This window comes from Protopterus annectens, chromosome 11.part0 (assembly GCF_019279795.1).
Source record: "Protopterus annectens isolate FY-2018-M chromosome 11.part0, PAN1.0, whole genome shotgun sequence".
NCBI lineage: Eukaryota > Metazoa > Chordata > Ceratodontiformes > Protopteridae > Protopterus > Protopterus annectens.
Window position 1 is genome coordinate 11,030,188 of NC_056745.1, and position 19,631 is coordinate 11,049,818.

The following is a 19,631-nucleotide window of genomic DNA, read 5'->3' on the forward strand; positions in this document are numbered from 1 at the left end:
CACTGTTATTCAGTATATGAAATGCAGTGTATGCCTCTGTACAGGTGTACTACCATCACTGTCATTCAGTATATGAAATGCAGTGTATGCCACTGTACAGGTGTACTACCATCACTGTCATTCAGTATATGAAATGCAGTGTATGCCTCTGTACAGGTGTACTACCATCACTGTCATTCAGTATATGAAATGCAGTGTATGCCACTGTACAGGTGTACTACCATCACTGTCATTCAGTATATGAAATGCAGTGCATGCCACTGTACATGTGTACTACCATCACTGTCATTCAGTATATGAAATGCAGTGCATGCCACTGTACAGGTGTACTACCATCACTGCCATTCAGTTCTGAGACACTGCACCTTATTTAACTGTAATGAGTGCTCCATACATCAGGAGCATGCAATGTGCACTGGGGCACTATGCCAACTGTTCAACAATTATTTCTCATTCATACATGTGGTTACATATTGCTCAATTCTCTTTTATTTGTATGTAGATAGTCAGCTGCAGATCAACTATTACCAGACTATGTAATGCGCAGTAGTCTCATTGTTGCTTTACGTGCCTCCTTTTCCCTTAAATATACACTTTCTTTCATGGACACATAGCACTACATATCCTCAACATTACTTTGCCCTCCTCCTACATGATTTGCTTAACAGGATCACATGATACCAGTCTTTTATTTTTCAGAGTCCCAAACATTGATCTGTCATAAAATCATCTGTCCACAACTAGTGTACCATCAGTAACTAATTATTTTCTTATACACTAAAAAAAAACATGACATTCATTCATTGACTTCAATATACAGTTGCCATAAGTGAACCACTTGCTGATGGTGCAGTTCAATCTCATTGACAAATACACGTAAATTTCAGTGTTTAGGCAATATCGCTTTTTATTGTAAAATTGCAACCATTTGAAACTTTACTAGTTAAGAACTATTCATTAATGACAACATCACATTACTAGTCATATGCAGTCCTCTTCCGTTTAGGTTGAAAACCAGTGTACTGGCCTAACGCATCAGGATAACAGTCACGAATGCGCCAGACACAACAACTGGGAATAACTGGTGCTCTGCTTCCAATTCGACCATAATGCCAGACAGTAAACTGTCGATATGCACAGTGGCGATAGCGATGATTTTCATCAGTGTCCACTGGTAATCCAAAAAGTGTTCGCCTGTATCTATCAGCAACATGTAGTACAGTCTTATGAAGTACAACCTCACTCATTTCCTGAAAAAAAAAATAACATTAGTTCTCTCTACAGCCAATGACAATTTGCTCAAAACATAGTCTAAGTTCCTTAATAAGTTACACAAATGATGCATTAATGCAACAGTACACGTTCAAATGCACTGACAGTGTCATGTCTTCATGCAACTTTCAATTAGGTGTCACAATAACTAAGCTAATAAGTTCTTTTTCATTTTCAATACAGCAACTATATCCCGATGCTATCTTCAACAGTTCCAAATTAATAAGACATTAGTTGTTACAGCTGACAACTGCTCATAGTCTACGTGCATATCTTAAACACAGTCATGGTTTGCTCATGCACCTTCTACATGATGGACACTTTTGTAAGGGTTCTATAAAAAACTGAGTTGGCTGTGTCTTACAATTTCTTTGCACCACACCTGATAATACATATGTAATGTCACAGTTATGTTGTCCATCATCATCCGGCCAACATTAATCTTTAATGTGTACATAGGTGAGGTATACATTCTGAGATTACCTGTTAACCTCATTGGGATACTGTACCAGTACCACTTACATTACGGTACATACCTGATGCCTTGAACCACAACAGTATCTGTTACAAGAATTCATCTTGCATACAAAATGGCTCATAGTTTGGCCATTATATCATTTGTACAAACTATCCCACGTTGCCATCAATTTCAGCTAATACAGACCATGATCTATCTGCTACATCACTAAAGTGTCTTTTGCAACCGTTCATAAAAATAACATACATATTAAGAGAAATTTAAATCCATAAAATATGAGTATATGTCAATAAAAAAAGTTATGTACTCACCATAACGTTCCATCTGAGTAGGTAACTTCATTTGTCAGCAACCTGTGGGTATTGGATCCAACCTGGATCTGAGCCAGCAGCTTTCCAAGCTAAAGATCCAAGCTCTCAGCTCCTCCCCCTTACCCACAATACCCTGCTACCTCCCTCCAGTCCTCAGATCGAGTTTGCCACTTCTCAACCAACAACAGTCTAACATACTCGAAAGAGAAACCCTAACCTGATGCGCAACAGAAGGAAACCTTCTGTTGTGAATATGATCACGAAACAGGCTAGGGGGAAGGGGGGGTGGATGCTGACAAATGAAGTCACCTACTCAAATGGAACGTTATGGTGAGTACATAACTTCTTTATCTGAAGTAGTTAACTTCATTTGATCAGCAACCTGTGAGACAGAGTCCCCAGCTACCAAAAACCTGGGAGGACCTCAAGGAAGGATATTCCTGAGCACTGCGGAGCCAAAGGCTGCCCTACCTCTAGAGATCAGATCCAACTTGTAATGAGAAATTAAAGTTTGAGAATAGGCCCAAGTAGCTGCTGAACATATGTCATCTAAGGGAACTCTTGACCAAAATGCTGCAGAGGTAGCCATAGAACGGGTTGAGTGAGCATGAACCCCCAAGGGTTCTGGCCTATCGGAAGCTGAATACGCTTATAAGATGCAGTGGGAAATCCATCTGGCTAAGGTAACCTTCATAACTGGCTTGCCTAAGGACGGCTTAGTGAAAGACACGAAAAGCTGTTCTGATTTGCGAAAAGCAGCTGTCCTATGCAAGTAAAATGGCAATTGTCTATGCACATCCAACAAGTGCAGTTTATACTCCCCTTTGTTTTGAAAGTTGGGAAAGAAAACAGGCAAATTTATGATTTGATTGATATTGGCCTCGGAGGCCACTTTAGGCAAGAATGAAGGATTAGTCCAGAGAGGTACTCTGTCCTTATGGAAAACCAGGTACGGGGGGTTCGTACAAAGGGCTTGAAGTTCAGATACCCTCCTAGCTGAAGTAATTGCAATCAAGAAGGCAGTCTTCCAGGATAAGTATTTTAAGTCAACGGAAGCTGCAGGTTCAAAGGGTGGAGCCGTTAGGGCCTGGAGAACTAAAGTTAAGTCCCATGGGGGAACCGCATTCTTGACTGGGGGTCTTAAGAGGAAGGTGCCTTTCAAAAAGGTCTTGCATATCTTAGCGGAAGCTAAGGGTTTAAGGTTGTCCCCGATGTGGAAATGAGAAATGGCAGCCATCTGAACCTTCACAGTAGAAGAACTGGCCCCTTGATGGAAAATGTGGGACAGAAATCCAAGAACTGCTGTAACGGTAGCCGAGAAAGTATCCAAATCCCTCTCTTTGGCCCAGATGGAAAAACGCTTCCATTTACTCTTGTAGATTTTCCTGGTAGAGGGTTTAAGTGCCACTACCAGAATAGTTTTTATGGAAGACGAGATACCGGGAGTCCTAGCTGTTAGTGGAACTGGATCAACCAAGCCGTGAGCTTGAGGTCATCCAGGTTCGGAGTTTGCAATCCCGAAGGATGAGAGATCAGATCCGGAATGGGATCTAAGACCCAAGGAGGAGCTATGATGTGAGACCGCAGATATCGGAACCAGATCTGATGAGGCCAGAATGGGGCTATGAGGATTATTTTGCTCCCCAACCGACGAGCTTTCTGCAGAAATTTCATTAGCAGAAGAGGAGGATAAGCGTAAAGAAGACCGGATGGCCAAGCATGAACCAGAGCATCTCTGGGATTCTCTCCCGATGGGGGAATTAGAACAAAAAAAATCGCTGCATTTTGCGTTTGAAGGAGAGGCGAAGAGATCGCAGCAAGGCTGACCCCATCTCAGGAAGATCTGTTTCACTACTAAGGGGTTTAGAGACCACTCGTAAGGTGTGAGGATAGAACGACTCAGCTTGTCCGCTAGAATGTTGGACCGACCTGGAATGTGCGTTGCTATCAGAAAGCGGTTGGTGGAACTCACTCATTCCCAAACTCTCATAGCCTCTCGACAAAGAGGGTAAGACCTGGTTCCTCCCTGTTAGAAAGCGGTTGGTGGAACTCACTCATTCCCAAACTCTCATAGCCTCTCGACAAAGAGGGTAAGACCTGGTTCCTCCGTTTGTTGATGTACCAGACTACCGCCATGTTGTCCGTCTGGATTACAATAGTCCCTGGAGGGAAAAGGTCCTGAAGGGCTTGCAACGCTAAAAGCACCGCCCTCATCTCCAGAACACTGATATGCAGACCGGCCTCTACAGGGGTCCACGTGCCTTGGATAGTCCTGCCCATGCAATGCCCCCCCCACCCAAGGCGAGAAGCGTCCGTGGTCAGCGTGGTTTGGGGTAGAGGCATCCACGAATGGTCTCCCTTCCCGAAGCTCTCGGGAATGAAGCCACCAGAGAAGGGAGCTCCTGCAAACCTTGCTCACGGGAATTGGTTAATCCAAAGGGTGTAGGAGGAGGGACCACTGGAATTGAAGGGTCCACTTGAAGGACTCTCATGTGCAATCGAGCAAAAGGTGAAAGACTGAAGGCCGCCGCCATGGATCCTAGGGCTCTCAGGACTAATTCTGCGGTCGGGGCCGGAGACTGTAGAAGCGCCAATACATGGAGTGACAAGGTGCATAACCTGTCTGCTGTGAGAAAGACCCTGGACTGGAATGTGTCCAACCTGGCCCCTATGAAATCTAGAACTTGAACAGGGTAAAGCGAAGACTTCCTGAAATTTATGGTAATGCCAAGGTGATGGGCCAAGAGTAAAGCATAATCCCTGGTAGAAAAGAGAGTAGATGCCTGGTGGGGGTGGTGAGGAGCCAGTCGTCTAGGTACGGAAAGACCTGAATTCCCTGAAGTCTCAGGTGGGCTGCTACAACTGCCATGACCTTGGTGAACATCCTGGGGGCTGTGGTGAGCCAGAAGGGAAGAACCCTGAACTGGTAATGACTGGCCCCCAGCCGAAAGTGGAGATACCTCCTGGATCGTCTGTCCATGAGAATGGTAGTATGCATCCTTGAGGTCTATGGAGCACACAGGTTCAAGGTTGACAGGTCGAGAATTGGCCTTAAGTCCCCTGTCTTTTTTGGCACTAAAAAGAACGTGGAGTAATTGCCCAACCCAGATTGCTCTGGGGGGACGTGTTGGATGGCCCTTTTTTCTAGTAACTTCTTTATTTCTGAAGTTGCAGCCTCCCTCTGATTGGGTGGGACATTGGGGAGGTGCCTCCCTAACGGGGGAAGATTCAGGAAGGGGATAGAGTAACCTCTGGATATGATTCGGAGCACCCAGCAATCTGTAGTAATGGACTCCCAACTTGCTAGATGCTCTGAAAAACGCCCCCTGACTGCCTCCAGAGAGGGACAGTCGGGCAACCCCTCAGGGCTGCTGCACAGGTCGGTTGGATAAGGGTTCCCTCAACCCGAAATTCTTCGGCCCCCCCTCTGCCTCTGGGCCGGCGTCCACCTTGTCCTCCCCTGCCTCTGAAGGACGAAGGGTCCGGAGCAGGACGGGACTGCTGATATTTCCAGAACCACATCTTCTTTTGCCCTCTCTGGTTCCTTGAAAAGGACCTTTGAGGAGCAGAGAAGCAGATTCCGATGGCAGACAGAGTCTTCCCATCTTTCTCGCTCTGGAGTAGCGTGTCACGGATGGTTTTGCCAAATAGCGTAGAACCGTCAAAGGGAGCGTTAGCGAAGGATGCCTTGAAGGGTTAGTCACAAAGATGGAGCCAGGCATGGCGCCGCAGGGCGAGCCTTGCTCCGCTGGCTCTAGCTGCCCTCTCCGTGGCAAGGGAGAGAAGCCGCATAGAAGTGTTTGACATTGACTTTAGAGTGGCTATGCGAGCCACGAAGGTACGTTTGTCCTCGGCCGCCATGGACTCTGGGGGGGACCCAGCGTATTCTTTTATCAGATCCCACTGGAGCCTAATGACATGTGCCAAATAATTCAGCACCCTTATAGAAAAGGTGGCTGAAGCAAACATCTGCTTTCCAATGTGGTCCATCATCCGAGACTCCTTATCAGGAGGATGGACCGAGGAACTTTCTTGTGCCAGTTCCTTCTTGGTGGCAGCCACCACCACCATGGCATCTACCGGGGAACTTTTATTCCATGCGGGCTTGTCAGAAGGGGGACTAAGGAGTTTGTCCGGTCTCTTGAGGATTGGCTTCACAGTGTCTGGCTCTTTCCAAGCTCTGGTAGTAATCAAGTCTACCAAGGGGTCGGCCGGGGGGACACCCAGGAGGTAGACGGGCCTGTGTCAAACACCTCCAGAAATGCAGACTCATCCGAGGAAGGCTTTTGGGCTGACCACCCCCCTCTTATGTGCAACATCTCCATAATGTCTCCAAAGGAGACGTCCTTTGGGAGTGACCTGGGGGAACCTTCCCCTTCCTCTAAGTCTGTGTCCTCCATGAGGGACTCAGGGGAGTCCAAGTGCCTTCACTTGCACTTTCATTTGTGAGGGACCTCCTCGGTGGGACTGTCCGAGGAGGGCTCACCAACGGGGTCCTGTTTCTCTACAGGAACTAACTGGGGCGCAGACGCAGGCTGTCCCTGGGGCCTGACGATGGAAGACAGGCCCAAATGCGAGGGAGTGAAGGGTGGATCCGTAGCACGGACCGGGGACTTCGAACTCCGACAGCACCCTCTCCACCACATCGAACGCCGAAGGTGAACCACTCTCCCCTGGCTCCGAGAGTAGTCCCCTCAGCTCCGATGTGAGGACCGGTGTTGGAGCCAACGTCATCGGACCCGAGAGGGAAGTGCGCTCCAACAACAATGGAGCCAAAGACACACTCACCCCTGTGGATCGAAGCTCGGCTCTTGGCCCCGAGAGCTCAGATCCAAAAGATGACCCGATAAACTCGAGGGTAAAGCCGGCGTCGAAGTAGCAACTACTATCGGCGCTGACTCCCCGTCTCCGATGGCTCTGAAACCCGATAGTGGATCGGAGAAGGAGCGATTGGTGCAAAGAAAGGGGCTGAGCTACCTCCCAGAGGGGGGAGGCAGGAGCACTCCCATCTGCATCTGGGCCTGCAGGAATCGACGCATCATCCGGTCCATATCTGCGCAGGACAAACTCCTCGTAGACCTCAAAGAAGTCATCGAGGCAGACCTGGAAGGCCACCTAGATGACCTCGAGGGTGACCGGAACTTCTCCTCTGGCTCCGGACAGAAGCATGGAGAACGGAGCCGAGAGAGAGAGAAGACCTGGAAACCCTCGCGGGGGAACCAAACACTTTAGCCGGTGGAGCCGAAGGTGCTGATTTGGCCCGTTGCTTATGGCTCTTATGGCTCTCTCTTTTTCTTTCTCTCTGTGCCCCCCATCTTTCTTAGAAGAGCTCCCCTCTCCCTGGGAAACAGCAGGAGGTTGAGTCCCAGCCAGGGGAGGGGAAGCTGAAGGCTGGACAGTCGCAGCCGTGACTGGCGCCACTGAGGGAGAGGAGGAAGAAGAATCCGGGGGTAAGAGTCCGCCAAGATTAACTTGTTCCTCCTGTCTCTCACAGCCCGGGGGTTGAAGGCTGCACAAATCTGGCAGCCCGATGTTAAGTGGGCTACCCCCAGGCAGAGAATGCACTGAGTGTGGCCATCCGCTGGGGACAGCTTATGACCACACTCAGCACATTTTGAAAAAATGGCCTTAGGACCCTTGGCCATCACGCTCAAGCACACATCCTAACACACACAGTAAGGGGAAGGGAAAAACACTAATTCACCACTAAAAGTAAATAACAAATAGTTTAACTAAACTATGGGTCTATAACACACTCTGATCGCTAGAATTTAAACAAGAAAACTCCTAAATTCTTCTCACTAAAAAATGCCAAGAGCTCATTCCTTATGCTTCGGAAGCCGTGTCAAATGAGATCTGAGGACTGGAGGGAGGTAGCAGGGTATTATGGGTAAGGGGGAGGAGCTGAGAGCTTGGATCTTTAGCTTGGAAAGCTGCTGGCTCAGATCCAGGTTGGATCCGATATCCACAGGTTGCTGATCAAATGAAGTTAACTACTTCAGATTCAATAATTCACACTGGCTACGCTTATATATCTAAGGCTACCATGTGTGCCTTTGTCAAATGCATTGTGGATCATAGCTATACTTAAAAAGCCCACCTGATGTATTTGGCCTATGGCTGCCTGGGCGAGGCAGATCCCCCTCCCCCCCGGGATAGTAATCACTTATGAAACTACAGGCAAAGTAGCTGCAATATAATCATCATACATAAACACTGCAACAATGTCTTCATTATATACAAATCACTTAACCTGATGTGATTGTTGGCACTCAACAAGGTGTTTTACTAATCTTGTACTCACCGAAACAAATGATAAACAGTTCATTGGTGCTTTCCCACAGCAGACACTTTCTATCGCAGTAGGCATATTTCTGCAGCAATGGCAAACACACCATGAGGGAGGGACTTTTGAATGATGTTCAACATTTGCTATATTACGCCTCTCTTGCTGTTCCTCAAGAATCTCCCACAGCAGTTCAGGATTCCTTTCAGCAATCATGGTGCACAGCTGACGCAGTTCTTCTTCTGAAAGCCCCTGAATTTTGGCCTGTAAGTACACAAACATATGCATCACTCACTCATAACAAATGTACCTGTTGATTTCTTTTTTAATGCCACTGCATAACACACTTGATGCTGCTCATGGAACACACACACACACACACACACACACACACACACACACACACACACACACACACACACACACACACACACACACACACACACACACACACAGCCATTACAGTATACTGTAAGGAATGAAGCACCTCATCACCCCAAAATACCCATAACATGCAAGCACACCTTCTGCTGGGCGTCACACAGCACTGATAGGAGTTTGGATGCACATAATACAACTTATTCATGCCATGCTTAGCTTGCATACAGCACATTCAAGAACAAAGCCTTTGATAATTTGTGTGCTAACCTCACCCTTGGGTGAAACTATACCTGTAAACTCTGAAAATCCTGTTGTCCTTGCTGGTTCATGCCATTAGCTGCCTGTTGTTGTCTGTCACTCCTCAGTCTCATATTTTCTTTGTACCGATTTCTTTGCCTTCGAGACATTGTATGAGTTTCATGTCCCACTGTAGTCTGACAAGCAGCCTGGGTCTGTGCAGGTGCATTCTCACTGTCATTCTTTGTCTCCATGGCTGTAAGCTCTGAAAATGGAGTACAGGTGGAAAAGAAACTTTATTAGCAAAAGTCACATTGCACTTTGTAAGCTAACATGATGTTGCAACTTGATTGCTGGCTTGTCAAAAAAAGTCTTGTTCTACAATCTGTTAACCTCTGCCATACAGCAGTCATTTGTCAACAGAATTTGCATACCCCACTCAGCCATTGTTAAATCAATCCAACTCGGTTTAACTTTGACGTTACCAAAAATTAATACTAATGAGAAAACACAGTACTGCTGCTCACCGATTTCATCACAGTTCCTTTCACAGAGCATTTCGTTAACACTCAAGGATTCCGATTCGGTTAATATCATTACACCATATACCGCTGTAAAGTCACAGACTGCTCTTGCACACCACTACTAACTTCATTATCATTCTCAACCATTTAAAATGCATCATGATAAGACATATGTACTGTGTACCTCCTTTGTCTTTAGAAAAAATTACAAGTGTTTCTGTAATATGGCCACCTGATCCACAGTTGACCTAAGTATGGCAAAAAAATAAGGTACACAGTCCTCATGCATGGCAATAAATAAGGTACACAGTCCTCATGCATGGCAATAAATGAGGTACACAGTCCTCATGCATGGCAATAAATGAGGTACACAGTCCTCGTGCATGGCAATAAATGAGGTACACAGTCCTCGTGCATGGCAATAAATGAGGTACACAGTCCTCATGCATGGCAATAAATGAGGTACACAGTCCTCGTGCATGGCAATAAATGAGGTACACAGTCCAAAAGTATGGCACAAAATAAGGTATTCAGTCCCTAAGTGGTGTTTTTGTATTGCTCACCCATGGGGGGTTTGTCTTTTGAGCCTTGCCTAAAAAAGGCACTATGGGGGTAGCAAGAGCCTTTGCCAATATCCGAAAGCCCAGGGGTGACAGGTGCAAGCCGTCCCTAGCGAAGCATCGTGGCTTGTCGAGCATATCATCCCAAGCTGACAGGCATTGGATCCCCTTTGAATGACACCAGTACTTAAGCCAATTGTTGAAATTGATCATCTTGTCTTCATATTGTGGCATCATTCTTGGTGAGGGTAAGATGCTACTCAAGGTCAGGGTCATACCGGCCTGGGCTACATGCTCAGAGAGCTCCTTTATGTCTCTTTTCATGTAGTCCAGGGAGTGCGTCTCAGGTCATTCACACCAGCATGGACAATGACTGAGTCATATTTGTACTTGCCGTGGAGTGACCTGAGTGCTTGTGTTATGTGGTGGATCCTAGAGCCCGACAGGCTGCTCACCGTGACCCTCTCCTTGTTCAGCCTGGTGGCGGGACGTCAGTGTGCCTGACGATAGAGTCACCTATTACAAGTGTATCAGGTGTGTTGTTTAGTCTTAAGGGCTGTGACTGTTCGGCACACTGGCTTTGTGAGATATGTGTTGCACGTGTTTTGTTTTGTTGCTTGGGTGTCTGCTTTGGAGGTCTCTGCTGCTTAGGCAGATCTTTATTTAGAGCCTCCGAGTATGTTTTTGTGTGATTATGTGTTTGGTTTGCTGCCATGGTAGGTCTATGTGAGACTGGAATTGTAGTGAGTGTGGTTTCCTTCTCCTCCTGACTGGTTATGCCAGTACTGAGTTGAGAGAGCTTAGCCTCCAGTTTGGCTATATGGTTGCATCTCTCACATGTGTTGGAATTTGTTGGGAGGAGGAGAGGGTTGTCTGTGTACAGGAGGCAGTTGTAACATTGCCTCAAGATTCCCAGATTCACCAGCTGAACCGGAGAGGAGATTGACAACTGACCTTTGGACATGCTAGAATAATATTGGGAATTCCTTAATAATTGAAAACAAGGGCCAGTGGGGAGTGAGGGTGTAGTGCTTTTAATTTTCAGTGCTGACTTATATAATTGCTTTAGTGAGCAAGTGCCAGGTAACTTAAGTGCAATGTGTTACAGGTAACTTAAATGCAAAAACGACAAACAGTAACTTTCTTTCAAGTGAAACAAGGGAATAAGTACAGTAAGCAATGCAGATATCACTAGTGATCCACAGAAGCACTGAGAAGCCGCGTATTAGGTGGAATTAGCATTCCAGGGAAATAACAAGAAAACAAACAACAAGCATATAAACAAAGCTAGATCCAGCAGGCCCGAATCCAGTCTATGCCACAGCAAACAAGGCGCACCAACTTCAGTAAGAAGCAGTTCAGATATGCATGCACTATAAGCCTTTAACCAGAAATTCCCAGCTCAGAAGGGCAGAGTCCAGCCTCTCCTCCCACAAGAGTGCAGACCACGAACCCTCTTAGTGTAAAATAACTGGCCTGAAAGCCCAAGTGCTTAAACCAGAATTAATACACTTTTAGAATAACAGACACTGAGCCCTCAATCAGCAGTTCCCAACCTAGAAGGATGTAAGCTACCTGTTCTGCCACTACAGTGCAGACCACAAACCCTCTCAGTGCAAAACAACTGGTCCGAAGCCCAAGTGTTTAAATCAAAAGGCTTAGAATGAGTTACACCCAGGGTTGCCAGACGTCCCTATTTGGGCGGGACTGTCCCGAGATCAGTAGCCTGATCCCGAGTCCCGCCCTGCCGGTTTAAATCCCGGCCAGCCTCCACTTTGTTTGTTTTTTTTTTTTTGATTGACCCGCATACCTGGCATACGGGCCAATCAAAAATTGCTAAACACGGAGCTTCTTGTGTTCCGCATTAAAACACGAGAAGCTCCGTGTTTAGCGATTTTTGATTGGCCCATATGCCGGTATACGGGCCAATCAAAAAGCGCTAAACACGGAGCTTCTCGTGTTTAATGCGGAACTGCAATGCATTAAACACGAGAAGCTCGCTGCTGGCCTTGCACCTTGGCTAACACCTGTATTGGTCCAGTTCTGTGTTAAACGAGCTGAGTAAGTGTTATCATCCTTAAATCAGAATTGTATATTATACCATCTGAGTAAGTTTAATATTCATCATTTCTAAGGCAGAATTGCATATTATCTACTTTGTGGTTGTGAATGTTTGTAATGTAAGTTTAATATTCATCATTTCAAAGGCAGACTTGCATATTATCCACTTCATAGTTGTGTATGTATGTTTTGAGCAGTTTACACTATCGCACTGTATTGCCATAAGGAAGCTTGCAGTCGCAGCTGACGTTTGTTTGCTGGAAAAGGCTTTGTTACTGCCAAAAGGTCAACGTTATTTTTTTTTATGTATATCCTCTTTACTAGCATTTGCGATAAAGCAGTCTCTGCTCCTGTTTGTTTGGCGAGAATTAAGCTAGATATAGCATTTTCAACTTCAGGGCTTACAGTATTTGTTAACCATTTTGCGTCGTACAATAACTCCCAGCGTAATTTGATACCGCTATCTGATTTACTGTAATATATCCCTTTTAAGTAGCGTTTGAAAGCTTGTAGGCATAGCCTCCGTTTGTCAACATAGTTTTGTGTTTGCCAATACAGCTAAACGCTAGAATACTGCTATATGATTTGGAATAAAGCCCTAGTTTACTGTCGTTGTTGAAGCTTGCAGTCACAGCTTCTGTTTCCTCTTGGGTAGCTTCTGATTGCCAGCAAGTCTCAACACTATAGCCATTACTGATTTACTGTATTAAATCCCTCTGTAGTGGAGCTTGCAAGCTTGCACTCACAGCTCCCATTTGTTGGGCTAGATTCGAATTGCCCTTGTGGTTATAGCGTGTTCTTTGCAATATTTTCCTGTATTTTACTCTGTGAACTAATGTAATTCAAACAGCTTTCTACTTTTTTACCACTCTGGACTTGCAGTCTGATACCAGATGTGGCGTTACTACTGCAGTTTATGTTTTATTTTGTCTGCCAATTGCATTTTAATGATTATTTATGTAATATTTTAAGTACAACATTGATTTGTTTTACCTCCAGTGTCTTCCCCTTTCACTCACCTCCCTCCTAACCCATGCACCACCTACTCACACACAATTCAAGGCAACTGCAGCACATTTAAGTAACTAACCTATCTGCTGTGTATTTTTTTGGTCTTCAGTTGCCGAAGACCTTTTTTTTTTTTTTTTTTTTTGGTCTTCACTTCGTGAGAGACCTTCTATTTTTTTTGTCCCTACCTGGGTTGCTGGAAATCTGGCAACCCTGGTTACACCAAGCAGTAATAAATACAATTGAGTACTTTTAAGATGATGCAAAAGTAAAATAAAGCAGGTAGAAACACAAGTACAGTAAAAGCAGATGAATTTTTTTTTTTTTTGAACAAGTGCTGAGATCAAAGAAACAGATTTGAGTGCTGAAACTATAAAACTGGCTAGTTATAAGAAAAAAAAACTAGGCTAGAAGGCTTCCCTCCAACACAGAAGGGCTTGGGGGCTCAGAAGCCTACAAATATTCTATACCACTTAACAGGAAAGGCAGGAAATAAGCTTAATTTTTTTTTGTCTGTTTCCCAGATGCTCTCTTTGTACAAAGTAGGAGTGCCTGAAATCAGAATATGATCTCACTGCACTCAGTTGAGTGAGCAAATGAGATGGGCCCAGAAGGAGTATCCAAACACATATGTCATTACATCAAATCATGCTTTCCCTAAGAGTACCACTAGTCAATGTGAGTCTGTTGAAGGGAAAAGTGGCACACTGTTAGTAACAGTGGTAGGGTTACAGTGTTGAGAGCAAATGCTGTACTTCCATTATCAGAACTTTTTTTCTTATTTTTTGGCACTGACTGTGGTGTGCACTTTGCATACTGGAGTTAAGTGATGCAGGTAGCCTAATCTGTAATTTGGCTCATTTGTGAGTCCTGCACTAATGTAACGTGTTTCACAAGTAGGAGCTTTTGCCATTTGAAAGAAGGGCTGTTGCACTTCTTTATATCTAATGTCTGTAACCCATGCTAACTTTTTATGCTGGCTAGACCAGATATGCAAATTGGAAAACACTGCTTGAGTCAGAAAGTTGCAGCCATTGGGCAGTAAAGCAATAAGTAAAACCGAAATGCAATATGACAAGAGATTTAGGATGCACGGCTAGGCCTAAAGGGGCTCCGCTGGTCCTTAGCTCGGTACTGACCTATGAACACATGATAATGAGAATAACAGTGAGGTTATGGCGTCAGCATTACGGCCCAAGCCGGGATGTACCCAGCAAATGTAGCCAAACTTCTGGCCATATGTCCCACTTCTGTAAGTTTTTGTTTCTGTCAATTAAGCTGATGTGTCTGTTGGTATTGTTATATATTTATTTACAGACAGAGTATGCTTTGTATTATAAATTGATTATTTCAGAGAATATGTAAAATGTTCATCTACGACAGCCTTTGCTTTATGCATTGATTTTGAATTTAACTGGGGTCGATAATCGGTTCCATGGACATATTTAACTGGGGTCGATAATCGGTTCCATGGACGTATTTAACTGGGGTAGATAATTGGTTCCATGGACGTATTTAACTGGGGTAGATAATTGGTTCCATGGACGTATTTAACTGGGGTAGATAATTGGTTCCATGGACGTATTTAATTGGGGTAGATAATTGGTTCCATGGACGTATTTCAGTCTCAGCCAGTGAAAGCCCAGTAAATGCATGACATTATATACTGAGTGAATGACACAATGCAATATATACATTTGTTATATAGAAAGTGAATATCATAGTCGTCTCATGGATATGTAGAAAACTGATAAATGACATTATATACAGAGTGAATGAAAAACCCACTTTACATTAAGAAGGTTTGTGGTCTGCACTCTTGTGGGAGGAGAGGCTGGATTCTGCCCTTCTGAGCTGGGAATTTCTGGTTAAAGGCTTATAGTGCCTGCATATTTGAACTGTTTCTTACTGAAATTGGTACACCTTGTTTACTGTAGCATAGACTAGATCCAGGCCTGCTGAACCTAGCTTTGTTTGTATAACTTGAACACCAATCCAGGCATTCTTTAAAGTATTCAATTGTATTTATTACTGCTTGGTAGTAACTTGATTAAAGTGTAGCTATCATTCTAAGTCTTTTGGATTAAGCACTTGGGCTTCAGACCAGTTGTTTTACATTAGGAAGGTTTGTGGCCTGCACTGTGGTGGCAGGACAGGTAGCTTACATCCTTCTAAGTTGGGAACTGCTGAATGAGGGCTCAGTGTCTGTTATTCTAAAAGTGTATTAGTTCTGGTTTAAGCACTTGGGCTTCAGGACAGTTATTTTACATTAAGAAGGTTTGCGGTCTGCACTCTTGTGGGAGGAGAGGCTGGACTCTGCCCTTCTGAGCTGGGAATTTCTGGTTAAAGGCTTATAGTGTCTGCATATTTGAACTGTTTCTTACTGAAATTGGTACAACTTGTTTGCTGTAGCATAGACTAGATCCAGGCCTGCTGAATCTAGCTTTGTTTGTATGCTTGTTTGCTTGTTATTTCCCTGAATTGCTAATTTCACCTAAAACGTAGCTTTTCAGCACTTCTGTGGATCCCTAGTGATATCTGCATTGCTTACTGTACTTATTTCCTTGTTTCACTTGAACGGAAGTTACTGTTTGTCATTTTTGCATTTAAGTTACCTGTAACACATTGCATTTAAGTTACCTGGCACTTGCTCACTAAAGCAATTATATGTCAGCACTAAAAAATTAAAAGCACTACACCCTCACAAACTCCCCTTGAGTACCTTGTTCCCCCATTCACCCTTTTATTTCAATTATAAAGGAATTCCTAATACTATTCTAGCATATCCAAAGGTCAGTTGTCAATCTCCTCTCCAGTCCAGCTGGTGAATCTGGGAATCTTGAGGCAATGTTACAACTGCCTCATGTACACAGACAACCCTCTCTTCCACCCAACAAATTCCATCACATGTGAGAGATGCAACCATATAGCCAAACTGGAGGCTAAGCTCCCTCAACTCAGTACTGGCGTAACCAGTCAGGAGGAGAAGAAAACCACACTCACTACAATTCCAATCTCACATAGACCTACCACAGCAGCAAACCAAACACATAAAAAGTACAGTTTTGTACCTACCATAAATGTAGATATCCGATAGGTATGCATCTGCAGCCATAACATATGGGTTGTCCTGCCTCAGGCAGCCCTTCGGTCGGCCGGATTCCAAAGTCTGGGTCTGGCCTCGGCTGACATCGCACTTCACCTGACGTCATAGCTCCTGGGGTATAAAGGCATCAGCCGACGCCATTTTCCTCAGTGTTTCTTGCCCCAGATGCCAGGTGCCCTCTAGGAAGGCTAAATTTGTATAAAAGTAGAAAATTCCAAACAGTAGAAATCAAAAAGTATATATACATATATACATACAAACAAATACACCATAATAGATTCCCCCAGCTACTAAGAGAGGGGTAAGTACCCTAGGAATACCACAGAGGGGAAGGAGGGTGGGTAATCCTGACTGCAGATGCATACACATCGGACATCTACATTTATGGTAGGTACAAAACTGTACTATGTCCTTCAAGGATGCATCTGCAGTCATAACATATGGGTAGAATACCATAGCCAAACTGAGGGAGGAGGCACTAAGATAATGATGGTGTAGTTAAGATCCCCTGTAAAACTGCAGTTGCAAAACCTGCTCGGGATCTGGAGTATAAAGGAAGATTGTAATGCTTGGCAAATGTATGCACGGAGCTCCAAGTAGCAGCTTCTAAAATGTTTTTGGTAGCCACTCCTCGTAGGAAAGCTGTAGTGGTGGCTGTAGCTCTTGTGGAGTGAGGCCTGATATTTTCAGGAGTTGTCTTTCCATGAAATGAGTAGCAGAATCGAATGCAATTTCCTATCCATTTTGAGATTGTCTGTTTTGAAATTGCTTTTCCTTGCACTCCTGTTGCATATGCTACCAGAAGCTGGTCAGTTTTTCTGCTGGCCTTAGTTCTGTCCAGATAGTAGCGCAGTTGTCTGTGTACATCCAAGGTGTGTAGTAGTTTTTCACCCCTGTTCTGTGGGTTAGGGAAGAATGTAGGTAAATGAATAGCTTGGTTCAAGGATACCCTGGATACCACCTTTGGCATAAAAGTAGGATTGGTTCTCAGAGACACTCTATCCTGGTGAAAGATAAGGAAAGGCTGCACTGCCATTAATGCCTGTAACTCGGATACCCTTCTTGCTGAAGTGATTTCTAGCAGAAAGGCAGTTTTCCAAGATAAGAACTGTAAGTCTGCTGTTGCTGCTGGTTCAAAAGGGGGAAGTGTTAATTTTTCTAGCACAAAATTGAGATCCCATGCAGGCAGAGGTGGTTTCCTTGGAGGTTTTACATTTTTGATCCCTCTCAAAAATTGTCTGAGGAGAGGATGAGAGAAGACAGGAGGATCCATGTTGTACTCTGCTGAAATTGCTGATGCATGAATCTTAATGGAAGAATAGGACAGGCCATTGTGGAACAGTTCTGCTAAGTATTCTAGGATGTGTGCGAGGTTTGCCAGTGTGACATTTGTTCCCTTTGCTGCACTCCAAATGAGGAATCTCTTCCATTTGGCTGAATATGTTTTCCTTGTGGAGGGTCTGCGAGCCTCCAGGATAATGCCCTTAACTCTCTGAGATAAAACAGGTTGGTTTTGTTTTATGCAATTTTCCAAGCAGTTAGCTGCAGCGTTTTTAGGTTTGGATGCAGGGTCTTGTAGTTGTTCTGCGTTAGAAGTAAAGGACATAGAGGTAGAGGCCATGAGTTCGTCCGAGACATGCTTCTCAGTAGCGGGTACCAATGCTGCCTTGGCCAGTCTGGAGCTATCAGAATTACCTTTGGCTGTTCCTCTCTGATCTTCAGTAGAACTTTGTACATCAATGGGAGTGGTGGAAAGGCATATACTGTCAGGGCCTTCCAGCTGAAAGAAAGGGAGTCCACCCTCCAGGCTTGTGGGTGGTATACTCTTGAGCAGAATTTCTTCAGTTGGTGGTTGAGTGGGGAGGCAAACAGGTCTATCTCTGGCACTCCCCATTTCTTTGTTATGGTTTTGAAGATGTCTGGATGCAGCATCCATTTGTGAGCATCCGTGGTAGTTCTGCTTAAGCTGTCTGCTAGTGAATTCTCTTTTCCTGGTACGAATCTGGCCTGCAGTTGGATGTTGAGATTCAGGCCTAAGTTCCACAGGTCCATTGCCATCCGGCATAGAGGGTATGAATGTGTGCCTCACTGTTTGATGATGTACCACATGACTGTGGTATTGTCCGTCCTTATCAGCAGGTGTCCTTGCTGGAGGAATGATTTGAATGCCTCGATTGCATGCTTCACTGCCAGCATCTCCTTTAGATTTATGTGTAGATTCAGCTGGTCTTGGGACCATAGGCCTTGGATACACTTGTCTTCTATGTGTGCCCCCCAGCCTAGGTCTGAGGCGTCCGTGGTGATGGTCTGCCTTGGATGTGGTTTGTGGAAAGGCAATCCTCTGTTGATCTGGCAGGCCTGAGCCCACCACAGGAATTCTTTTTTCAGGCATGGAATGATTGGTATCAGGGCTTGTAGACTGTGTCTGTGTTGAGACCATACATTCCTTAGGTACCATTGTAATTTTCTCATATGCAGCCTGGCATGTGGGATCAAGATTATGCAGGATGCCATGTAACCCAGGGCCTGCAGGACTTTCCTTGCAGTAAGCTGAGTTTGTCTTGTTAATGCCATGAAGTAGACTGGTAGTTGCTTTTGTTTTTCTTCTGTGAGAAAAGCCATCTGAGTTATTGTGTCCAGTTCTGCACCCAAAAATGTTATCCTTTGGGATGGCACTAGTCTTGACTTTTGTATGTTGACTGTGTATCCCAAGGCTTGCAGCAGTTCTATGACATAGGCCAAATCCTTTATTATTTTTGTCTTGTTGTCCGCTTGTATTAGGCAGTCGTCCAGGTATGGGTAGATTTGAATTCCCTGAAGCCTGCAATGTGCAATTACTGATACCAGGCATTTTATGAATACTCTGGGCGCAGTAGATAAGCCAAAGGGCAATGCTGAGAATTGATAATGCTCTGATCCTGCAAGAAATCTGAGGTGTCTTCTGCAATTTGGTCGTATAGGGACGTGCAGGTATGCCTCCTTGAGATCTAGAGTCACCAGCCAAGACTCCTTGCCCAACATGGGAAGAAGTTGCTGTAGGGTCAGCATCTTGAATTTTGGAACAATGAGATATGTGTTCAGTGCGGACAAGTCGAGAATAGGCCTCCATTGATTTTCTTTTCTTGGTACAAGGAATAGTCTGGAGTAAAATCCTTGGCCTTGTTCCATAGATGGTACCTTTTCTATTGCTCTCATCCTTAGTAAGCTGATGATTTGTTTTAGAGCCTCTGATTTCTGGCTTGGTGGAAGGTTTGTCATTCCTCTTTTTTGGTAGAGTGTGGAAGTGAAACCTGTAGCCTTTGTCTATTGTTTGCAAAGTCCATTTGTCTCCTGTAATGCAATGCCAGTTTTTTGAAAATAAAGCTAGCTTTCCGCCCAAGGGTGCTTCCAGTTGTTCCCTGGTAGGC

General features: G+C 44.7%; 1 protein-coding gene across 1 annotated transcript in view; it reads right to left on the reverse strand.

Annotated features, from left to right (window-relative positions):
- Positions 1-887: 887 nt before the first annotated feature.
- The window catches only part of LOC122815120, a 75,150-nt gene continuing 56,406 nt past the window's right edge, over positions 888-19,631 (reverse strand). The window contains exons 3-5 of the mRNA XM_044087371.1: positions 9,019-9,230; positions 8,366-8,611; positions 888-1,250 (exon numbers count right to left, since the gene is read on the reverse strand). Coding sequence (XP_043943306.1) covers positions 978-1,250; positions 8,366-8,611; positions 9,019-9,230 — 731 coding nt within the window. The 3' untranslated portion in view covers positions 888-977. The remainder of the gene's footprint in view (positions 1,251-8,365; positions 8,612-9,018; positions 9,231-19,631) is intronic.